Raw genomic sequence first — 18,576 nt, 5'->3', positions numbered from 1 at the left:
TGAATCAGCCAAAAATGTGATTCTTGATCTCATATTCGTGTTGGCCAATAGGATTACAGAATCCTATCTTCCTATGCTCAAAGGTTTGGGATCGGCAAATATGCGTTCGAGGAGGACTAGCTCGGGAGAGTAATGCTCCCGGAAGTAGAAACGAGAAACACAGTTCTGATTGGATGGCGTTGTCCACGTCTTGCCACGTTGTATTAAAATAGCAGAAATCAAATGCTTCATGCTGTCGGCCTTAGTGGCCGAGTGGGCTAGCGCTATATGCTAGTAATAAAATTCTCTTTTGGCGTGAGTTCAAACCCGGCCCGAGGAAAGTGTTTTTTTTACATTTTTATTACACTTATTAAATTAAAATAATATGAAAATAATACTCAAAAAGTGATTTATTTACTTTTGTGCAGATAAGTAGTTGTAGTACTTATGCCCTTGTACTCCATGATATAGGGCTCGTTTTGTTCCCCTTGCACTTCATGATATAAATTTTGTGACCAACTTAAAACAACTGGCTAGGATAGCGTGTAAAACAGCTGGCTAGAGTAGCGCGCGGAAAAACGAACTTGCGGGAGTATTACTCTCCCGAGCGGGTCGTGTTTGAGGCACTTATTTATAATCGTTGGTGGGTTTGGAGAAGAAGAGGTATTCGTTAAGTAAAGAAGAAGAAATAAATTACGAAATACTGTTGTCATTGTAGTCAGCAATTAATAATCTTTGGAAACATTAAATTAGGTGCAAGAAAAAACATGGCGAACGTGAAGTCAAACAAACATGTAATATAGTGGATATATGTTGTCATATTTATTCTTTAGTGTTGCTAATTATTTCAATATACTATATTAAGTGATCCGAAGTTCACCTATATACCCAAAAACTGCAGTGGAAGTGGGGAAGGTGTAAAAGTGAAGTTGTGAAACCCAAAACTGTGAGGATTCCTAATAGTGACTGAATAAGGCTAACAGGAATCCTGAATTTTGCAATCGGGTGAGATCTCAACAATACTTATACATTCCTATGTGCATGTTAATTTGGTATTTATGTTGGCAATAGTTTAATTTCCTTTTAGTGTTCAGTTTTAAGAGTTTAAGTGATATTATTGATTGTGTATTTTCTTAAGTGTATAAACTTTAATTCTTGTAAGTCATTATATCTGTAAGTCAATATTAAGATGGCAGATAACCAATTTTATGATATTAGGAACTTAGAACCAATAAGTTCCAAAGACAAAGAAATATCCGACAATTCATCAGAAATGGAAATTACTGATAATGCAAATAACCAATCCATTTCAAAGCCAATAAAAATAAGTTCAGACAAGAAAGAATATAATGAAATGGATCATTCAAAGTCTTATGGTGATTATGTAAATACAAATACGTCGCTAGAAAATCGTTACACGGAAGAACATGTAGCACCTTATTATGTTTTCATAAAATCGAATCAAGAGGATCTGGGAACGAAACGTAATGGCAAGTAGCCGTAAACTCTATTTAGCTTCAGTAGAAGGTATTACTAATTTCAAAAAAATCGGAAAAAACCTATTAAAAGTATCTTTTAATTTTGCCAAAGCAGCAAACGCTTTTTTAACTCATCCAATATTAAAATCACAAAATTGGATGGCATATGTACCAAATTTTGCAATTTATTCTACGGGGGTAGTAAAAAGGGTTGATCCGGAAGTACCGGTAGAGGAACTTTTACAAGAAATAGTCTCTGATGTTCCAATAATCTCAATTAAATGCATATACAGGACACATGAAGGCGAAAAAATCCCAACTTCTACAATAATAATAACTTTCAATTCGCAAAACTACCACTCCACAGTAAAGTCTTCTTCTTAAGATTGCAAGTGGAAACGTATATACCGGCTATAAGATAATGTCAATTATGTCTACGATACCGTCACACTTCCCGTACTTGTAAAGCAAAAAATTCCATTTGCAAAACTTGTGCTCAATCTCACACATCATCACAATGCTCTAATGTAATAAAATGTTTTCACTGTGGACTACCGCACGAAGCGGATAATGTTGAGTGTCCAGAAAGGGCTCGACAAAAACAAATCATGTCAATAATGGCTACACAACATATTTCATTCAATGAAGCAAATATGCAAGTTGGTAAATTAAATTCAGAATCAAGGAAATGGAATGCAAGTAATAATACTATTAAATCATCGGAAAATGTGATCAGTCACTCTCAGAACAGAGGCTCAGCACAAACAATACAAAACAAAAATACAAATGCTGTAAACATTTCAAACTACAGGAAAAAACCTAAGCTGACTGAACAAGAAACACTCCCTTGGAAAAGAAGGAAAAGTACGGAAGAAAATAGTGGTAAATTTTCTGGTAATAATGGGGAATACTTTGAACGCAAGGGTTACGATTTTACTTCAGCTAGTACGAGCGGACAATTGCTCAGTGGTAACTGCTTATAGAAACAGACATACAATGATGGATCAAAATCCACAACAATTGTATGAATTGAAATGTATTACTAACGACAATGACCAACGTTGTCAAGAAAAATTCCCTTTGTATGTGGCTCAAAACCAATGCAATTCTTCGTCCTTTGAGCAATGTTTGCATACAATAGATGTTCCAATTCAAAAATCAAGCAAACATAATTTTCAAAAATCTACGGAAAATTCGGAAAAGAAAACTGATATAGATTCGGTAAACTCAAAAACAATATTTGCAATTAAACAGTTACTAGGTAGCATACTAATGTCCTTAAATTGTACAGTAACAACTGAGCATATGGAACAATTATCGCAGCAATTTTATCTGCTATTCAATTCAATACATTCAAACTAATTCACGTGCCGGAAAAAACCTTGGTTTTTTCATTTAATTATAGAGCATAAACAAAGTCTTAAACTTTTGCAGTGGAACTGTCAGAGTATTTACAATAAAAAAAAAAATATGCAATTCTACATTTAATAAAATATTTTTCTCCGGACATCTTACTTTTACAGGAAACTTGGGCAAAACCTAAGTTTTCTTTTAAATTACATAATTATATTATTGAACATTTAAGGGATGATGGATATGGTGGTTTAACTACATGTATCAAGAAAAATATTCCTTTTCGTACTCTCAATATAGCATTAAGTAATACATATAGTGATATACAAATAACTGGTTTGGAAATAAATAATACTAAATTTGTTGACATTTACATACCGCCTGATATTACACCGCAACTCCAATTCTGGAAAGAACTGTTAATAAATAATAAGATTGATTATTTAATGGGAGATTGTAACACTCAATCCTCAGTATGGGGAACATCCAAAGGGAATACTGCTGGTAAAATACTTAACCAAACCCTAACTGAATATCCCTATCTTTGTCTAAATGATGGTACTGCAACTCGAATTACTATGGAAGGTAATAGCGTTCCTGACATAACTATTTGTAAAATTCAATATTACATTTTAACACATTGGTCTGTCTACTTTGATCCATTAGGAAGTGACCATCGTCCTATCCTGACGATCACTCATCCTTTTTTAGATAAAGTATCTCCTCATCAGAATTCAAGTAGCAATGACTTCTCATCCAAAATAAATAAAAGTAATAAAGAAATTAATTGGAATAAGTATCAACATTTTATTTCAGAAAGCTTAAATAAATATAACAATTCCAATTGCTCGCTATCTAAATTAAACCAAATATTAACGCAAGCTGTAGCGAGATCAAAACACAAAGAATTGGTACAGAGTCATAACCTGAAAAATTCCTTTCAGTCTATACCACAAGCTAAACCTATTTGGTAGAACCGGGAAGCACAACAAGCAATTAATAAAAGAAAAGCGGCTTTTTTGCAATTTATTCGTACGAAAACTCCTCAAGACTTTAGACTCTACATCAATAGTAAGGCAGTAACAAAAATTATCTTAAATAAAATTAAACGAAAGCACTGAAACGAATTTTGTGACAATTTATCATTCCAAACTCCTAGAATGAAAATTTGGAAATTTTTACATTCTCAACTTATTAAAAACTCCTTAAAATCTGCAACATGTACTTGGAATTCAATAAAAAGCGATTGGATACACCAATTTCATGCGATGTTAACACCTGATTTTGTTAATTCAAATAACTTCATAATAGCTAACTTACAAAATAAGCAAGAACTTAATAAGGATGAGCTTTTTAAATTAGAAGAATTAGAAGTGGTGTTTAAAACTATCAAGAAGAACACCTCACCAGGCTAAAACTGAAAAAGGAAGGGGCCCGTTGCCATAGTAACCACCGTTTCCATAACAACGAATTCCGTCACGGCTCGTCAATCTAAAACTGATTGAGGGAAGAAAGAATCTGCAACAAATGTGATGCACGGAATAAGTCGTGAGTGGGAACCCTTCCCCCTGGTGGGGATATTCATGAAGCTATCAGCTTATGTCTAATTACATTGGAATATATTACCCATTTCTTAATTTCGAACATACTAGGTTCGATCGAAACGAGAAAACTTTTTATCGGACTTCTAAAGAAAATAAAATCAAATAAATACATGACCGTGTTTATTACATATAGAATTCCCAGTCACGACCCCCTTTTCAGTTTTATTAAAAAAATAGAAGAAGATGAAGAAAGGAAAAGGAAGATAGAAGAGGAAAGCAAGGGTGGATAACTTAACGAAATGTGCAATATTTACATTTTGTTATCTGTTACGGTTACTATTTTGTAACCCATTTCTGCACCTAGTTAATAACGTTATTAGTCAGTGTAACTTTTAAAATGGTACGCTCTGAATTATGTTACGCTGAGTAACGTTACTCAATGGAACATTCTGCATTTTGGTATTGTAGTTACGGTCACCAAGGGATTAGCGTTACTCGAAATACCCACGTAGGTCGTACCTGCTTGAGATTGTTAAGATAAAACTGGTTCCACTGAATACCAGTTCTCTCTCGAACCCAATGGGTTTTGTTCCTTGATTTTAGCGATATGAAACGTATTGAAATTCTGCAGAACATTTTTGTGTAAGTAGACATATTTTTGTTATGATGAGTACCATTTCTATGTTTCTCTTTTCTTTATCGGTTACCTTTTGTACCTGTATTTCATCTTCTTCAATTCTGATGGTCTTGGAGTTACGCTTGAGTAACGTTTAAACATCCTTGGCGACAGGGAGTCTAAGGTTGGCTTTAAAATAATCTCCATTATACTAGTAAATAAATTCCACGTTTTTCAGTCTGATTTCTTTTTCCTCATACTTAAGATTCAGTAAACACCTTAGGCCCCCCAGGCACATGTCCTTTGAGAATAGCATTACTTTGATTGCTCTGTATTTAAAAAGAAGAAAAAGAGAAATGATCAAAGAGTGAAGTTTTTAATGTAAGCTTATTGATAAGATTTTTACTTCTTGTGATGACACTGCCGATAGTTGAGTTGATTTGGAGTTTAACGTCCTTTTCGGCAGCGAGGCTTTATGAGACGGGACCTACTGATTAACATGGAATCGAAACCACATGTGCTCACGCCGGGAATCGAACCCGTTTCTTCCAGGCGAAAGGCGCGTAGGCATGAAGGAGCTCACTGCCGGTAGTCACCATATATGTTTATTTTACAACATTCTTGCACTGACCAATGTGGTTGAAGCTCGAGCTCACTTCCCAACAAGGATCGAACCCGGAGCTACATACACCAAAGTTACACATATACTGGCCCCCAGGGAAGCAGGAAGGCCATTTCATTTGCTTGCAAGCAATTTAGTTTATAAATCAAATACATATCAGACATCAGTGGCGTAGCGAGAAACTCATCAAGGAGGACCAACACACAAGATTTGGTAGAAAGGATCTTCTGAGGGGGTGCATCAATAACTACCAGTAGGCCTACATTTGAATTGAATTGAATTTTTTAGATGCCTTTAGCACCTGTGGTGTGAATGAGGAAATGCCCTGGAAATCCTAAGTATCTGTTCTCGGTGAATCCTTTTGTTGAACGTTTAGAAAATTGACTTAAACTATCGATTTTGCAAAACTTCCCTTTGATTTAAGCCCAAATCGAAACATGACAGAGGAAAATTTCGGAAAGTGTTGCTATTTTCACTTCTAGCTTCTCACTTTAGGTAGTATATATTTACAAGGGAGGGGGTGCACGTGCACCTTTGCACCTTTAAACATATTTCTATTTTATCTTATTTTTGTAAAAAAAAAAAAAAAAAAATCTGCCAGAGAAAGAAAATTGTCAAAAAGTGCTACCCATTCAGAAGACTATTTTCTTCTCATGTGAATGTTTTGACTTCTCGTGGCAATGTGGTAATCTACAGTTTATTTTGTCTCATTTTCTCCCTTTGATTTTTAATGTTCAATTTATTGTTTAAATGCTTATAAGTTAACTTGCAAGAAAGTGTCATAGTCGAAGGTTGTACTACTTGTAGAACTGATATTAAAAAGTAAATAAAAGAATTATCATGGAAACAAATTTTCCATGTTGTATTCAGAAAACAAACATAGGGTTCTTGCGGTTCTAAATTGCGGTTCTGAAATTAATATATCGCAGGCATTTGTTGATATAGTAGCCAACATGTTGGTTCTCACCAGGTACATTCGTGAAGTGTCCCCTCGAGTCGAGATTCGTGTAAAATTGATTTAAATACAAAGTTCTCTGCTGTCTAATGTGTATTGTACTAAATTTAGCTGCCCATGCCGGTAATTGGCATATTTATGGGCCTTCATATATCCGGAATTCTATCATACACTACCATAACGCTCGGACACAAAATTTATTTTAGTTTCTTTAGATGTTACTCACTGGACATGAATATGGGCATATGAAAAACAAATTGGATCAAGTACTGCTTCTGACACATGTTACCCATCCCAGCCGGCATCTTAGATCCGCCATATTAGATTTTACTTTTGGTTTTTCAAATGGAAATAGGTGCAAGTGTTACACCGGACATTTACGTTTACATTCACTGGTGTAATATATTTTACCGTAGCTTGTACCATTTGGAAGGTATTACATGTTCATTCCCTCCAACCACTTTGCGAATAGACATTGCAGGTTAATATTAGTTACGCTTACGTTTTTGATGTTGACAAATCAAAACAATTTCTAACTGGTAAACTCCTTAAAACAATCTTATTACATTTCCATGAGTGATTGTTATTACTTCCATGTTATACTATAATAAGGAAGTATTGTATTACTGTCAAAATGCCTAATGTAGATCCAGATACGGCCAAATTTGGGTAAAGACCTACCATTTCCGTATTGACATCTGTGTGTCTGCATGTATATAAGTTCAGAGAATATTTCATCAACGATAACACATAAAAGATTGCATATACACACGGGGCCCTGCACAACTTTCTATTTGGTTCAATATGAAGTGCTTGACATTTACAAGCTACGATAAAACTCAGTACACCAATGAAATTCCGAGAAAAGTTTACATTAATTTGATGTATCATTTGAACCTATTGCCATTTGAAAAACCGAAAGTTAAATCCAAGATGGCGGCCAAGGTGGGTAACATATGTCAGAGAAGGAGTACTTGATTCAATTTGTTCTGCATATGCCCATATTCATGTCCAGTGAGATCTAAAGAAACTAAAATCAACTTTGTGTCCGAGTGTTATAGTAGTGTATGATTGAATTCTGGATATATGAAGGCCCATAAATATGGAAATTACCGGTATGGGCCGCTTAAATTAGTACAATACACATTGGGCCACGGAGAACTTTGCATTTGAATCAATGTTACACGAATCCCGAGGGGACACTTCGCGAATGTACCTTGTCAGTCTCCGTACAACTTGGAATCGCTTAACATTAGTTTTACGGGAAGAAAAAACGACATCATTTGGAACAACTTTCCAGTTTCGATCATCTGTACTTCCTCCTTATTTATTCGGTGTAAGGACCTCAAACTTATTTTGTTGGATCTTGCTTATCGAAAGGCTTTTAAAACTGCCTTACTGCCCCCAAAGTCTGAAATTCAAAGTGGGGTGGGGGCGGATGCCCTCCTGCTCCATTGACGCCCCTATCTAGCGGCTGTCATATGAAACTATCCCACGGCCTTTAACGTGGTTTCAGTTATACTTATTGCGGACTCTTGACTGCGAAAATATTACGTTTGGAAATAAAATTCATTTGCTGAGCAAACCTGAACCTTATTGAAAATGGACTTGGATCCATAGTGCTCTGAACGCCTCAAATATTACTTTTCTTCAATGAATTATTGACTTAAAAAAAACAACCAATTACATAGGCTTGCAGAAAATATTCTAAAGTTAGCACAACATGAAGTGTGCTTCAAACTATCATTACTTTTCGAAAATTTATTATTTTAAGATAATTTTATTAGCATGAGTGTTCTGAAATAGCAATCAAATTTTTGCAATTAAAATTCACACCCGCCTCCATGAAACGCGATCTTAGCCCCTAAGAGCATAATTAGGAAATTTTCAGAAGCAGTAACTCCGAAAGACTTGTTTTAAGCCTAAAGTAACCGCACAAGCGTATTTCTGGTAAAGTTGTAGCCTTAAAACACGTAACATGACTCCATTTGTATTTGAAATTTTGAATTCCAATCAAAGATGGCAGCCATGATGCTTGATAGCACTATCTGATGTGTCAGACCACTTAAAAGTTTCACCTTTCTCCCTCAATCCGTTCTCAACGCACAAAGGTGGTGAGGACTTTTGTTTCACCATGCATATTGATAGATTGTGTGAAATCTCCACAGTAGGTAGATTTTAAAATCTACCTAAAAAGCTAATTACAACCAAGAAAGTACTTATGAGAATCACTGGCAAGAGGGTGTAATAAAAAGGGGTTGGAATATGAAATAAGTTGAGAATTACTAATCTATACTGAAATATTCTGTACCCAGCACAGTGTTATAAATCAGGATAAAATAAATGAAAAGGTCGGTTGCTAGTAAATAGCAAAAAGTCCTAAGAAATAAGTTATTACATGATTTTGAAACATGTTAAAAATCGTGTTTTAAACTGTTAAAAATGTTTAAAACATGTGTTTTTTTCGTCTGTGTTTTAAATCATGTTTAAAACGTTTTGAACATCTTTTTTTATGTTTAAACACATGTTTTGTTCTTTTTAAAAAAAAATAAAACTATTTTTCCAACTCTTGTCTGGTGCTTAAGTAATATAAAACAAAACCATGTACAAAATTGGTCGCCAGGTTGGAATTTTCGATCGCCAGATCGCCAATGATGACTGAATATTTCAGTTTGGCGATAGACATTTGCATAAATTATATCTTGCAAAAAAAAAAAAAAAAAAAAAAAAAACTATATGATCTTGTTGCTGGATTCAGACTTGAGGTTTCGTGGCGTGCCTGTAATATATAGCAAATCAATATATAGAAGTCATTACATATGCCGGCATGAAAAGGTAAGAAATATGGCGTTTGAAGCGAATAACTGACAATGTACAGGGCCAAATGAACACATTCTCACACCCAAAATTATATTTCAGCCCCTTCACCTTCCGTCAAACAAAATATATTCGTAGTTCTTTTGTTGTTGTAAAGGCGAACCTGTCCTTTGCCCTGTCGCTTTGTAAAATATAGCGATCTTTATTCTTTGGACAATGGGCTATCTGCGCACCATATTTCGATTATATTCAGCCAGTAGTTACGGAGAAATAAAATAGAACATATAAGGCAAGCCGAGCCGAGCCTATCGCCGGCCGAGCTCGGCCATCACATGTAGTGATCTTTATTTCTTAGATGATTGGGTATTTTCGCATCAAGTTTGGTTTAAATTTAGCTGATAGTTACCGAGGAATAAAGTACTACATACACACACACATAATTACAGTACATCTGGAGTAAAAGTACAACATCCGGTCAGCTTACGCCGGGAACTAAAAAGAAAAGTTCTAACACCAGGATCACAATTAGAACATACTATATGTAAGCGGAATCCACTTTCAACATCGCAATACTAATGGGGGGGGGGGCTTGAGCCGGGTGATCCTCCCTGACTACGCCACAGAGGCTTCAGAATCTTCATAAGATAACATGTAAAATTTAATTCATAAATATCTTAGAAAATACTGCATTTAGGAACTGGTAATTTTGTTGCCAAAGAGTAATACAATTCAGATGGCTGTCACAATTTTGCACCTAATTACTTAGATTAATTGTAATGCATTCTTCCGTATTGAGTTACTGCAGGTAAAGAGTCAAAAGACCACTTGCAAACCTCATGAATTACTATGGATGACATTCTTTGAAGAACAAATGCTGAGGAGGGATGTACTATGATAATTTGAAAAGTGAAACCCGTGTCTACCCCTCCAGTTTCATAATCATTTATGCCTTGAGCAGTCTCCCTTCCCACTCCCACTTCCTACTGATTTCCCACAACTTTACGACGCAACTATCTGAATGTGCTTCTTCGGCGTAAGTTGGTATGATTCACGTGTCAACAAAATACTTCGTAGAACAAATATAATGATCTTTGAAACCTCAGTACGGAATGTCTTTCCAATTACTTTTCTACATCTTTTGTTGGTTGAAACGGATGGATTCTTCTTCGAAGCAGTAGCTTTAATCTCTTCCACTCACAAATGTACAACCAAAAAAAGTCTAAATGTTTCTTATATATTTGCCTATTTCTTTTGTTTTCTGGAAGGATAGATTTCCTTTCATTTTATAATATTTATCACAAAAACGCACACAGTACTATGTTTCTGTGGTTAGAACGGATTAATTGTGTGCAGGGATGGCAAAAATCAAGTTTTCATTGTTTTTTTTTTTTTTTTTTTTTTTTTTTTGAATAACTAGAGTTTGGTTTATCAAAACTCCATTATATATTTACCACATTCGCGTGTATCCGTGTGTGACAAAAAGTAAATAAATAAATAAAGTATTTCATGGATCATCACCAAATTTGGTAAAAATACAAAGAGTCAAGAATTAGGAAGTGAGTTTGTTATTAAAATAATCTTCTCAAACCGAAAGTGGTTTAAATAAACCATTTCCGGTTTGATCATTGATCATCATAGATCGAAAAACGTAATACGTATTAAGATTCGGGTTTCTGTTTCGTAAGAACATATTTAATCTCTATTATTAACTCTCTACTAAAACCGGAAGTGGTTCATTCAACTATAATTTCTCGTTTCAATAAATATTGGTCTACAAAGAGCAAGAGCGGTGAAAGATAGATGAAAGCAGTATTCTCCAATCGAATAGCTCCCAAGTGTCTCAAAAGTGCAGTGGCGTAGTCAGGGGGGCTCACCCGCCTCAAGCTCTCCCCATTAGTGTTGTAATGTTGAAAGTGGATTCTGCTTACATGAAGTATGTTCCATTTGTAATGTTAGAACTTTTCTTTTTAGTTTCCTTAGTAAGCATAAGGGGGCTTGTAGTTTTACTCCAGATGTAATTAAGTATGTGTGTATGTAGTACTTTATTCCTCGGTAACTACCAGCTAAATTTAAACCAAATTAGATGCACAAGTACCCAATCATCTAAGGAATAAAGATCACTACATGTGATGACCGAGCTTGGTCGGCGATAGGCTCGGCTTGGCTTGCCTTGTATGTTATATTTTATTTCTCCTTAACTACTGGCCAAATATAATCGAAATTTGGTGTGCAGATAGCCCATTATCCAAAGAATAAACATCTCTATACTTGGTGGCCGACTCGGCAAAGGACAGGCTCGGTTCGGCTCTGTTTGTATGTGGTACTTTATTTCTCGGTAACTATTGGTCAGATTTAAATCAAATTTGGTTTCCAAGTATCGCTTAAAGAATAAAGATCATTATATATTATGTCTGGGCTCGGTCGCCGACAGTCTCGACTCTACTTGTCTTGTACGTTGTATCTTCTTTTTCAGTAACTACTGGCCGAAATATTTTAAACAGGGACGCAAGTGGAATGCAGGACAAAAATATCCTTCTCTCCTCTTGCCTTATGTTTTCTTACTTACTTGACAAAAGTTATATTATTTTGCTTGGTGAATTCTTTTCCTTCAACCTTCAGAAAATCATGCTTTTGCAAAGTTCTGCTTTCTTTTAAGCCCCAAACAGAAACATGATGGCAAAAAGTTTCGGAATGTGTTGCTATTTTCACTGCTCGCTTCTCATTTTAGATAGTGTATATTTACAACAAACGGGGGAAGTGCACCTTTGCAGTCCCTAAATCCGGCGGGGGACTAGCTCCTATAGCCTTCCCTCGGATCCGCGCCTGTATACAAGGGCGCCGATTTCTCTGTAAAATGAGGGGGAGGGGCCTCATATAGATGCAGAAGGAATATATGAGGATTTTAAAACAAATTGCATTCAAATTATTCCAAATATTATATCTTCTTAATTACAATAAGGGGGCCCAGTGCTTTGGGGGGTCCCGGGTCACCTTGGTCCCCCAGGATCGGCGCCCATGCCTGTATATATATATATATATATATATATATATATATATATATATATATATATATATATATATATATATATATAAGGTGGTTTGAGGAAACTCCGACAGTTGGGGAACTTCGACATTTGGTAGTTAGCAACACTATAACTCAGAATGGTAAACAAAAGAAACACGCGCCAGTCGTGTTGAGATTGTAGTAGTGTACAGAAGTTGACGCAGTGCTTTTGTCCTGATTGCGTGCAGGAAAGAGACAGAAGAAAGTAAAATTGACATAGATGTGTGTGTGAATACATTAAAAAACAGTAGTGATGTAAGATTTTAGTTTTCATGATTAAGACCTCAACACAAGGGTACACAAAACTTTACAATAATATGTGGTGCAACGTGTTCGGATGACATTTGCCTGCATGCACGTATGTTTTGGGATCTTGCACAGTGTTGCCATATGTAGATAAAAGGTGACAAATGAGATGGTACAGTGTTGGGTAACTCCGACATTGAAAATTTGGGAAACTTCGACATGAACTGACTGTCAGTTTTATTTTATCAATACAACATACTACACAACACATCTAGTAAATAAACTTATGAGAATTTATCCTGTACTTTTCAGATTGAATATGGTGCGGAACTACGTCCGGAAAAGCGAAAAATGCAGCTGGGCTGTAGAAAGTATGAGCGCAGCTGTAGACGCTGTAAAAGCTGGAATGGCCTTGGCTACTGCCGCCCGTGCCTTTGGTGTACCACGGAATACGTTGCGTGATAAAATTAAGACTGGTTGTCTGCGTGCAGTATTAGGGGGTCATCCCACATTTACAACAGAGCAAGAAAAACAATTGGAGGAAAGAATCCGCAGATTAGATGCTTGTGGATTTGGTTTGACTATAAATGATTTGCGCCGTATTGCCTATAGGTTTGCAGAGTTAAATGAAATTCCACATCGTTTTAATAAATCAACCAAAATGGCCGGCTACGAGTGGGTATATGGGTATATGTCGCGTCACCCCAATCTTAGTGTTCGAAAAGCATAAGGACTCTCACTTGCACGTGCTAGAGGAATGACCAAAGAAAACGTTGATAAATTTTTTGTGCAGTTAGGTAAGTGCTACGACGAACTGCAGCTGTGGGACAAGCCAGGAAGTATTTTGAACTGTGATGAATCAGGTTTACAATTAATTTATAAGCCGGGTAAAGTGATCTCCGTAAAAGGAAAAAAAGAAGTGTATGCACAAACAAACGTAGAAAAGGGTGAAACAGTCACGATAATGGTGTGTGTTACAGCTTGCGGACAGTTCATCCCACCTTTTGTTATAATGAAAGGACAAAGAAAAAACGATAGTTTCTCAGTAGGAATGCCTCCCGGAACAACAATTTCGTTGTCAGAAAAAGGCTACATGACAGCGGACGTATTTTTAAAATTTCTTGATCATCTTGCAACATACAAACCCGAAGGTCCAATTTTACTCATTCTTGATGGACATTCATCACATTCCAAGGATCTAAAGGTTTTGGAACACGCTTTGGAATTAGGTATTAACATGTTGTGCTTACCTCCCCATTCTACACATGTGTTGCAACCTCTTGACGTTTCATTTTTCAAACCGCTAAAACAATATTATAATGAAGCTTGCAGGTTGTTTCTACGAGCGAATCCTGGGAAGACATTGTCGAAGGCCCAATTTGGTCATATCTTTAATCAAGCATGGATGAAAGCAGCATCTGCATCTACAGGTATCAGTGGATTTCGGTCAACAGGAATACTTCCTTTTGATCCATCCAAAATTCCAGATCACGCATTCCTACCATCCTTAATTCATTCATCCAGTGCTAGTATGTGCTCTGAAGAAAAGGAAGATGATCACTCAACCTCAAATTCACATACACAAGATCAGCCAACTTGCAGCCGTTTCATCAATTCGCAGGCAGTTGAAAGTACTCGGACAGAAGCCACATCCACACCTCCAGGACCAACGTCAGACACGCATGTTACTTTCCATGACGACACAAACACCGCAGAAACCATCTGGATCTTCTGCATCAACAAGACAAAGGAATAGCCGTAAGTATCAGCAGGGAGGAGTAGTTCTAACATCTCCTATGTACATGGGTGCTCTCAAGACTAAGAAACGCCTTTTTGAACACAAGACACGTGGTAAGAGAATTCTTCCTCCTGCAGCAAAGAGACCCGCAACAACTCACGGTCACTCGATGCACAAATCATGCTATTGTCCCATTTGCAAAGTTGAATATAATGACAGTCCTGATGGTGGAGATTGGGTACAGTGCACCCAATGTAAAACTTGGTATCACGAACTGTGTGTGATGGTGGTAATGATCCTTTCTTTGTGTGTTCTGTTTGTTCTGATACTGATTAGGATTTTCAGATGTTTACGATCATTGATCAATAGAGACATCTTTGTCCAATATTATTTTTGTGTGTTGTTGTAATATTACTATGTTGCACTTCGCTGTAATTTCGAGTAATTGACAATGTTTTGTTGTATTATTAACATTTCCTTATATTATTAGCGTTAATTTGTTACACGTTACTACAGACGCTAATGTACTGTCCATTAAAAGTGTTTTAAATTACTTTAAATGTGTATTATATTTCTTGTCGGAGTTCCCCAAGTAAATGTCGATGTTCCCCAGAAAAATGGGAAAACTTCGACACTTCGTATATCTGTCATCAAACGCAGGTTTCATGTACTTATAAATGTTGAATTTGGATGTGTGTGTTATATTATGTTCTTGAGTTGATTGAGTTGATTTTGAGTTTATCGTCCCGTTCAGCAAAGAGGCTATATGAGACGTGGACCTACTGATTAACGTGGAATCCGAACCACATGAGCTCCCGCCGGGTATTATGTTCTTCATTAAACTAACTTCAAAATATATATTTTGAATTTGACATTAGCTGCTTCATTATACATTTATTTTGTGAAATATCCTTAGCCTGTCGGAGTTGCCCCAAACTACCTTATATATATAGATAGATAGATATGAAATGCTTGTGTGTGAACGCCCCCTTGATGAGTTTCTCGCTACGCAACTGCAAGAATACCTTTCATGTCCTCTATTGATCTTCAATTGAAACGGGAAGTCGTAGGAATGAACCACTTTCGGTTTCAATAGTCATATTCATAGAACAGGAATTGTAACAGTAAGAAGCGGTTTTCTGCATTCTATTCAGCGTTCTAAAAATAGCTGCCACCTTCTGTCTTGGGCCTCTATTCAAACCGGAAGTGGTCGAAATTCAGAAACTTCCTGTTTTCACGTTGAGAGTTATAGAACAAATCTATAATAGATAACAAGAAGCTGTTTTTTGCAATCAGTTAAGCGTCCAAAAAATATACATTTCGTCTGTATTCTAATCTCTCTACTAAAATCGGAAGTGGTAGAAATCTACTACCTTTTGAGGTTTCAATATTAATTGTGAAAATAAAAATATTGCACTACAGAAACCTACTTTGTTTTATGAACTTTTTTTTTTACTTTGTTGAGTAGCCCTAACGTGTATTTTTTTTAAAAAAATGAAATAAGTCAAACTCGAGGTCATACGTAAACTAGTTTTACAAATGATTTACCAGTAGAACACAAATTATTTACCACTCTGCTCATTCAGTACTGTCTAAGCTTGACTAAGTCAAACGGAGTAACGCGTCAGAACAAAGGATTATGAATTAGGGAAACTAATATATAACAGTGCCGTATACTGGTTTCATGGCTTGGGCTACCACTAACCTTTATGACACCTGTACATTATTATTATTATTATTATTATTATTATTATTATTATTATTATTATTATTATTATTAATAATAATAATAATAATAATAATAATAATAATAATAATAATAATAATAATAGCTCTTCTTCTTTGGAGTAATGAGCAGTTGCTAGTCGGGAGTAGTTTCTCTTTAGTAACGCCTATGCTCTTCCTGCTGGTCTAAAAACCTAGAGCCCGCTCCTTTGATGGACGTGGTCCCGGGACGATTCTTGGTGGAAAAGGTTGAAGGCATTATGATGGTTTTGATCCTACCTTAGACTGTTGGTCTGCATCTCCTGTAGCCTCAGTGCTACACCGGAAGGATGTCAGTGTAGCTCTGGGAACACTGCTTTCGAACAAACAAGCAAATAATAATAATAATAATAATAATAATAATAATAATAATAATAATAATAATAATAATAATAATAATAATAATAATAATAATAATAATAAAGAGGAAGAAGAAAAAGAAATGAAATGAAATTTTTCAGTTTTATCTCACACGATTATACTGGTTAGGCTAAAGGAGACGATGATGATGGTGAGAAATGAATGAAATGGTGGAATGAAGAAGTGGGAGGAAACGGGAGAACCCCGAGAAGACCCACGTACACGGTGTTTCTCCACCACAGAGTTCACTTGCGTGAGCGAAAATCGAACCACAGACCCCATGCACTAGAAGTGAACGCTCTGCAACTGAACCACCGCGGCCTCTTATAAGAGAAAGAGTACAGATGAAGTGTAAAATCAAATTTTTGTGCTATATCAATCATTTCCATGTCGAACAAATACAGTTTTATTGAGAAAGTGTACAAATATATATAGAGTTAGGATGTTTTGAGGGGGCCAGACCTGTTGGACCCCGTTAGTGTGTCACTGTGTTCCAGTTATAAAGAACGCTGAAATAGGCGATTAGCAACAAAGGAGCCCAGTCTACAAGAGCTAAGATGTCCGACGCAGTTCCCAAATACTCCCAAAATGCGTTGTCATTCTTGTATAATTTCATGTTACCTTCGCCCACGCCCAAAAGTGAATGCTGTATCACTGAGCCACGCGGTCCTTTGTCGTTGAACAGGATCGTGTGAAAATACATAATGGAGAACGCATAAATGCGATTGGTATTTTGTTCAAGAGTTCAAGTTAAAATATTCTTCACATCTAGCCGCGAAATACAAAGTGCATTTGCTCCAGAAGTGGTGAATGAACACACTATATGGTATTGGTTTGTAAACTTTCGTGCTAGTGAAAACATTGAAAACTAAACCCCGCGTCCACCGACTAACAACATGTTCTGATGAGTTCCTTAGGATGACTGTGAAAGCAGATCTTCGGAAAAGTATTCCTAAAATTGTAAACGAATTTGATACATATCATGACACTATTGTTTGAGGTTCCACACAATCAGCAAGTAGAAAAAGTTGGATTAATTGCTACATAAGTTACATCGGCTAATATCGCCGTTAAAACGTATGCCATTCTTTGAGTGTATAGAATAACCAAGAAGTTTTCCTGCATTAGATTGTGAAAAATAGATCTGCAATTGTAAACAATCAGGACTTTAGACAACAATCGAAAACGGTCAGGACAGTAGTTGGATCGTGATCACTTCAGGAACATATTTTCCAATACCACCACCCACCTACAGAAGGAGCTGATATGATAATGTTTTATGGTGGAGGTGATAGATCATGTCTTTCTGTGTCGATGAGAAATTATCACTGCGGATCGTTCAACGGCAAGAAAGTGGAAATAAACAGAACAATTCACGCACGCAAGGTTTGTTCACCACAAAAGCCCACTTGGAGCGAGCTTGGATTGAACTGATCACACGAACCAGGGGCAAATGCTCCATCACTGAGCCACCGCAACCCCCTGTCATTGAACAAAATCGTGAAAGTGATTCACGGAAGGCGCTTCGGCTAATAAATATCGAGGATCTTATACCTTTTACCATTGGTTTCTCAGTCCTCCTAAGATAACGTAAATTTTACTTCATGAATATCTAATGAAATATGGTACTCAACAACTACAAATGCTCCAAATGTACACAGAAAAGCAATAGAAGTTGGATGATTGTTTCAATTTTACACTTAATTTTAGATCAAGAGTATCGAACATTTTTTGGTAACATTGAAGGTTGTCGGCTCCAATTTGATCTTTGCGAACAGATGTGCTGCTCACAGGCAGGGATTTCCCTCCCCCTTCTCAAGACCTTTTGCAATTCATTCTCGTTCTGCCTCCAGCACTTTGTAGAGAATATTTTCAATGATCTTATCTGGAACCACTATGCCATTTCTAAAAGAACTGAAAATAATTTAAAATACTGCTGCTAGACCAACATTATCTTTAAAAAAAAAATGAAGTATAAAATAAATGTAATTCGTGCTCTACTTCCACTAAACACCAACTGGCGCTTCTAGAAGTAATACA

The 18,576-nt window shown here is 36.2% G+C and overlaps 2 protein-coding genes across 2 annotated transcripts in view; both read left to right on the top strand.

The window, feature by feature from the left end:
* The first annotated feature begins 744 nt into the window (after window positions 1-744).
* Window positions 745-18,576, top strand: part of LOC145685901 (lysosomal acid phosphatase-like) — a 73,831-nt gene continuing 55,999 nt past the window's right edge. Inside the window, exon 1 of the mRNA XM_081758653.1 lies at window positions 745-984. The gene's annotated coding sequence lies outside the window, so the exon portion shown is untranslated. The remainder of the gene's footprint in view (window positions 985-18,576) is intronic.
* On the top strand, window positions 13,432-14,430 carry LOC145685069 (uncharacterized). The gene has a single exon (XM_081757413.1). The coding sequence runs from the start codon at window positions 13,432-13,434 to the stop codon at window positions 14,428-14,430; it is 999 nt and encodes a 332-aa protein (XP_081613539.1).

This window comes from Thermobia domestica, chromosome 5, assembly GCF_964235325.1.
Source record: "Thermobia domestica chromosome 5, izTheDome1.hap1.1, whole genome shotgun sequence".
Taxonomy (NCBI): Eukaryota; Metazoa; Arthropoda; class Insecta; order Zygentoma; family Lepismatidae; genus Thermobia; species Thermobia domestica.
The sequence above is the reverse complement of the archived record's forward strand: the minus strand, read 5'-3'. Positions and strand labels throughout refer to the sequence as shown.